The sequence below is a fragment of the Ceratosolen solmsi genome, unplaced genomic scaffold (genome assembly GCF_000503995.2).
Source record: "Ceratosolen solmsi marchali unplaced genomic scaffold, CerSol_1.0 scaffold7, whole genome shotgun sequence".
Taxonomy (NCBI): domain Eukaryota; kingdom Metazoa; phylum Arthropoda; class Insecta; order Hymenoptera; family Agaonidae; genus Ceratosolen; species Ceratosolen solmsi.
Window position 1 is genome coordinate 14808786 of NW_011948413.1, and position 7159 is coordinate 14815944.

At 31.0% G+C, this 7159-nt stretch overlaps 1 protein-coding gene across 1 annotated transcript in view; it reads left to right on the forward strand.

Moving 5' to 3' along the window:
• The window catches only part of LOC105367547 (ubiquitin-conjugating enzyme E2 Q2), a 6730-nt gene extending 325 nt beyond the window's left edge, over positions 1–6405 (forward strand). The window contains exons 2-6 of the mRNA XM_011506301.1: positions 2496–2843; positions 3172–3331; positions 3437–3588; positions 3837–4134; positions 5921–6405. Of these exons, the coding sequence (XP_011504603.1) occupies positions 2496–2843; positions 3172–3331; positions 3437–3588; positions 3837–4134; positions 5921–5952 (990 nt within the window). The 3' untranslated portion in view covers positions 5953–6405. The remainder of the gene's footprint in view (positions 1–2495; positions 2844–3171; positions 3332–3436; positions 3589–3836; positions 4135–5920) is intronic.
• The last annotated feature ends 754 nt before the right edge of the window (positions 6406–7159 follow it).

Sequence of the window (7159 nt, forward strand, 5' to 3'; positions counted from 1 at the left end):
TAGCCGAGAAGAAATCGTCAAAATTGGAATTGTTAGAGCGAACAAAAGAGGGAGAGGAGCGCGAGCGAGCCTGCGAGCGGGTGGGCTGGCTGGCGCAGGAGGACGGGTGGAAGAGAGACGGTGACGGAGCACAGGGAGGAAAAGAATGTAAGTGGGAGAGACAGATACACTGGGTCTTTGTTCGGCCAAATCGGTGAAAGAGGGCCGCCGACATTTCCCGTCGATTATTTCCCATCTCTGTCTCCCCTGCTGTCTCTCTCTCTCTCTCTCTCTCTCTCTCTCTCTCTCTCTCCCTCTTCCGCGAACAGCGCTTAGCGTTCGCTCCGATCGTGCAATATTTCTCATTTATCCTTTCCTTTTCTCCCCGTCGCCGTCTTCGCCGTCGTCTTGCACGAACGTTCCTCGTGCAGCAGGCATGCACGGACAAAGCCAAACGATTCGATTGCCGAGACACCTTGGGAGTAGCCTTTTATTTCTTTAAAATCTTGCTGCGCGTCTGGCTAAAAGTTGGCGCGAGAGATTTTCGCGGGGAGAGGTGAATCGATGAGTTTCCATCGTGTGAGTGCGTGCGTGCGCGCGCTTACGTCGAGGGGGTAGTAAAGGGAAGGTGAATGCATGACGAGGTTAGAGGGTAAGGCCCTTGCTTGGTTGGAGTATGCCGAATGGGGGTATGGGGTTTGGGGGTATGGTGGCACAGCCGGACGGATTTGCGATATCACGTTAGAGTGGGCGAGACTTTCAGAGATTGAGATATGGGAGTAGGGTTTGGCGATAGGGGGAGAGAAGAGAGGCTTGTTTTTTTTTTTTTGTTTTTTTGTTTTTTGTTTTTTTCCCAAAGCTTTCGGATGAATTCATTTTGAGGGTAGAGGGTTGGGGGACGATTGATTTCTTTCGAGAGCATACGTGAAAGGTACGATTGCCTATTCAAGTTTTAGTTTTGGTATTTTTTTTTACCAATTGACAAATGCGTTGGCAGTAAGATTTAATATTATTGTGTATTGTGTCAATTGGTAAGCTCTACCGTACAATCTTTAGAGAGAAATTGAGAGTGATTTTTATGTATTGATTTTTGTCCCAGTTTATGTTTACCCTCAATGATATAAGTTCTCAGATATAGGTTCTCAGCATTAAAATCTTTAATAATATGTTTCTTAGGCTTTACCATTTAGGCGATTGACAATCCACTGTGTTTAGAGACTTTCTTCGTTCCACAAGATATATAATGTAACAGCTGTTCAATGAGACTAGAAATATTTTGACCGACCCATTGCGAAAAACTTTGAACCTTAAATAATGATGCTTGTTAGCATTGCCGACCTTGGTAACGTCAGATTTGTATTCATATTTGTTTCTATCCCATCTTTTTTAAGTGATATTTAACATTTTGAGAAAGTCCTCTAAGAAGCAATGCAAAATTCATTTAGCTAATTATCTTGAACAACTTATAGTTTAAGAAGGGAAAAGTAGCATTATTAGTCAACCATGTTCCTCGCTCAAAGCCTTTGCAATTCTAGTTTCTTTAAGAGTGCATGTATACAATTTCAAAACTCTTACCAATTTCATGTAATCATTCGGGCTTATATTTTATAAGCCATATTGGATATTGGATACCAATATTGGATATTTTGGTATTCTAGACTGCTGCCTGTAAGGATATTATTTATACAAAATCAGAAATTGTAAAATGCCAAAAAAAAAAAAAGATTTCAATATTTTGAATATTTAAAAACATGTATTATTTTGATGCTTTATTGCATTTACCAAAAAATTGCACGCAGAATTAGTTATTATTTGTTGCGATTCCTTTTTGCTATTCGTCATTGCAATAATGCTTAATACTCATTGTATTTTAATAATTATGTTACTTGTTTGATCATTTTTACATTATTCGTATAATTAATAAATAATTAATAATGTCGAGGTAGCCATTTTGATTGATGAAGATTGATATATATCGATTATACACTGTTCTTGGTGCGATAGGTTTTCATAGTAGCGCTTATTACTAGTTTAAAACCACTTTATACCTATTTTATAGATTTTTCCATTTTTGAAAGCAATTTAATGTATGGAAAATTCATAAAATTATCATCGTTAACATTTATTGATGTATTTAATTAATATTCTGCTATGATATTGTGGTTGTGAAACTGCAGAATCCCTGCTTAAAGAATTCTTTCGATAATCTTCCCTTTAATAAAATTATATATTCTATTGTATTTTATTTTATTATACTTTACATTTGGAGGTGATTATTATCATCATAAAAAGAGTATATAAATTACATAAGAAAAAGATTCTTTGTCTGCCGGCCTGCTAACGTATTATTTGGAAATTATATAGTCTAGTCATTCCTATTAATTTAGTTATATAATTAAAGTTTATAAACTTTATAGACATATATGGTTTCAAAAATATAAGTATTTTAAAAATTATCTAATAAACATGTAAAATTTATAAAGCAATATAAACAACCACATTTTATACAATTACAGGAAACTTATCCTTCGACGCCACCAGTATGGTTCGCCGAGTCAGAGGAAACAAGTGTCACAAATGCTGTACAAATTTTGAGTAATACCACTGGCCTTGACAACCATGTTATTAATCAAGTAGGAATCCTTTTGAAGGAATTGTGCCGCCTACATTCCTTGCCTGAACCACCAGATGTTGAACGCCTTAGAACAGCTTTCGACCCACTTAGATTAAGTGGATCAACGGACGCTGTACCGCAAAGAATGGAGTCTGAAGATACGGAAGATCTTGACGACGACGAAGAAAGCGAAGCTGAGGAAGATCTTCATTTAGATATGGATGAGGGTGAAACTAATACTAAGAATAAGGTATGATTTGTTATGAATTTTAATCTCGTGTATTAAAATGGAAAGATTTTCTAATAAAATAGGTTCACAATTGGTTAGAAATTCATTTTATATTTGTTTCACGACGTATTGAAATATTTTATCGTATAATTACTGTACATTTGTGTTTATTAGTCTTAATTGGGCTAATAAAACAATTACATTTCATGTTACCTATTTCTTGTATCTCAATTTTTGTGTGTAACTGTGCCTTCTTTTCTAAATGAGAGATTATTGCACGATTAGTACATAATATAGTTATTTATTTTTACTTCAATTATAAAGAGTTTGTAATTTCCATGATTTTAAGGGCGATGAGATGGCGTTAGAACATCTTGCGACACTAGAAAGGTTGAGACAAAATCAAAGACAAGATTATTTAAAAGGTTCTGTTTCTGGAAGTGTACAAGCTACCGATAGACTTATGAAGGAGCTTCGTGATATATATCGCAGCGACAGTTTTAAAAAAGGTAAGCTACAATAAGTAATAATGCAAAAATTATATAAATAAAATTTAAATGCTATTTCTATCTTAATCCATAATCATAAAACACAATGTTTTGTTATTCATTTAGGAATGTACAGCATAGAACTTGTAAACGATAGCCTATACGAATGGAATATTAGATTGAAATGTGTAGATCCTGATTCTCCATTACACAATGATCTGGTACTTTTAAAGGAAAAGGAAGGAAAAGATAGTATATTATTAAATATGCTCTTTAAGGTTATTATTATCTATTTATTATCTTAAAATTTTTTAAACATATTCGTTATTTGAATTATATTCCATTTACATACTCTAGCTGCGCACAATAGGCAAATATATTAAAACTTTTGTAACAATTGCTTACACAGACGCTGATGTTTTTTGTCTCACTTTTGAACATATCCTTAAGCATCTAGCGAAGTATATTTGCAACTAAACGTAGCCGTCCGAGCATCTAATAAATAGACATTTTGAATTCCTTGCAGGAGTCTTACCCGTTTGAGCCACCTTTTGTGCGGGTGGTATATCCTATGATATCTGGCGGCTATGTTCTAATAGGGGGAGCAATTTGTATGGAATTATTAACAAAGCAGGGCTGGAGTTCGGCGTACACAGTGGAAGCAGTAATAATGCAAATTTCGGCGACGCTGGTCAAGGGAAAGGCGCGTATACAATTCCAACCGACTGGCGGTGGTGGTAAAGTTTGCAGTGGACAGGGACAATATAGTCTTGCACGAGCGCAACAGTCCTTCAAGTCGCTCGTCCAGATACACGAGAAAAACGGTAGGTAACATTTTACATTTGACAATAGTCTTTTTACACGCAGTTATTATTGGTTGGTTGTGGTTTGGGCGTAATTCTTAAAGACTCAATTTTCTTGATATTGCAAGCCAATGCTTAAAAAATTGTTCTCATCGTGCTTTTACGTTTAGAGCTTATTCATATTGTTATTAATTATTAAAAATAACTATACCAATTTTTCAATTTATTTATTAACAAATTTGTAAAAATTCTGATTAAAAATATGAGAAACAACTTTATAAAATTATTGCAATCATTTATTTTATATATAACTCAATGAGATAAATTGGATAAAATTAGATAATAATAGCTTCTGGAACAGTTGTCATAAGACTTTTATGGGGACTGTTCAAAATATTATTAAGAAACAATATAATAAAAAATAGGCTTTTGAGAAAATTTATAAAAGTCTTAACGAATATTAATTTATATAATATCATACTCTTTTAAATTGATAAAATACAGAAGATATAATTTAAGTAATTTGTTTCTTTATAATATTTCGACGCAATTTTATTAATGCATGCTCATTTCATTAGTCTAATGCATGCATGCAAGCATACAAAAGGTATTTAAAGTAAATCAATCGACCATCGCTATTACTTTTACTGTTATCTATTTTTTACGACGAATCTTTATTTTGAATAAAAAAAGTCATCCATACAACAATCATCAATTAACGACGGTCAAATAAAATATTTACCCTATTTTGTTTAAAGGATTCAAAGAGTATTTTGAAAAACCCCTATATTTGGTATTAATTGTACATTATATAAAGTTTACATTAAATAATGCCAATGTGAAAACGATTTTCAATAGTTAATTATAAAATTAACGGATACTTAACATTTTACAGATGTCCTCTTACACAACTGAACTTAAACAAGTTTTTTTAACTAATTCATTTTAATCTTTGCTTGAACTTGTTTAAACTGATTTTCGATCGAATGGAGTATTTCACTATTTTCTAAGAAATTATTCTTTTTAATATTCATAATAATATTATGTTTTCATAATGTATTTATAAATGTCTTGATTATAAATTTAAATGTAAATATTTAAATGGAAAAATGCAAATTTTATTTTGCATTAGTCATACAGGAATTACTTCTAAGAAATTTCGGTTTCACTGTGAGGGATGACACTCGTTAATTTTAAAAATATTTGAATGTAAGTGTCATTCATACATTTTTAAAATGTAAAATCATAACTTTTCATTGGCTCATTATTTTGCATTTTTATTATTCATCAAAATTCTGCTCTGTAAATTTAATGTTCAAGTGGCTTTCGTTCATTAACAGGAAGTTGTCGATTGAAACTTATTAATAATTTCTATTAATTTTATTCATGTAGTAATTTTATCATTGCATTTATATTGTCGAAACCTTAAGAAACAAAATTGTTATCCATGATTTTATTATACTAAATTTTTATACTAAATTATACTAAATTTGTTTTCTTGAAAACAAAATCAAGATTCGAACACTTCTTCTGGCTAAACTTAATTTTTTTCTCACCAAGTATCTATATTTCTTACTAGCACTATAATTAAACGTATTATTTATTTGTTTTTACTTATATGTTCTATCTTGTTTTCTTATTGTTGATATAAAAGTAGCTTTTATACCATTTTTAAGCTTTGAATAATGCTAACACAATTTCGTATTATTTCGATCATTACAATTAATCTAATTAATAGTATGGTTGTACAAAATATAGTAACACGCTAATAGCAGTTATAATTATAAAAATAAATATTATTTTGCAGGCTGGTTTACACCACCAAAGGAGGACGGCTAATAATGATAGTGCGAGGGAGCGACAATATCGACGCGTGCGCTTACATTTGAGACTTTTATTCGGTAAAGTGTGCCGAACAAATAATAGTTGCGATAAATGATTTGATACACAAACACTACATTAACTAGATAACTTAAAACTTAAGATACTGAATTAATCATATGTATAATTCCTTTGATTACTAAAGGGTTGTCGCGCAAAGCAAGTGATTTGTTTGATTGTCATATCTGTCTTAGTTTCCTTAAAAACTATTCGCGCAGTTAATTAGCGTTTAATTTAGCGATTTTTGTTCGGCGGGAGCAGTTTTATGTTCGTGAAAACTTGATCGCTTGTTTTTACTTAGTTTCAATCAAATATGCCCGTTATTGTTTGTTTGAGAAAAAAAAAGTTAGTATTTGTGCAAGTTTTAACTTTATTGGATAATCGAAGATATATATATATATAAAAAAAAAGAAAAAAAAAAGAAAAAAAATACAAAAGAAACATTATACAATCGTGTGTATGCAGATGTGCTTCCTTTTTCACAAAAATGTCGATTTTCGATAACAATTAAAACAACTTTTTTTATCATTATTATTATCATTATTATCATTATCATTATTATTATTATCATTATTATTATTATTATTATTATTATTATTATTATTATTATTATTATTATTATTATTATTATTATTATTATTTTTATAGAATTCTAGTATGTCACTACGTTTCATAACATGACATTAAAAAGTTGGTAGTGAATTAATAATAATTGGTGGGTAAATGAATGAAATAATGAGGTATCATTAATGTATATTCTGCTGCATTATGGCTCTCATTTTCACGTTTTAAACAATGATTGATTTGCTTGTATGTGTGATAAAATTGTATAAGTGATGACACGACTATTTGTGTGTATAGCTACAGTATATATATATATATATATATATATATATATATGTGTGTATATATATATGTATGCATGTATGTATATCTTTTGATATAAGTGGGTCTAGCTGTACTTGATCGGATACACACGTAGTTAAATTCCAGGTGCCTTTTTTAAGTTTTTCAGAATTACAGAATTTCATTCTAAGCAATGTTTTTACGTTAATTAATCAGTATTTTTTTCTGATTTTTATATTTCTGAATAATTAAAACATCGCTTGCTCACTATTTTTTAATAATAAGGCTTTGAATTTCAATCGTTTGTAATTTTTAAATG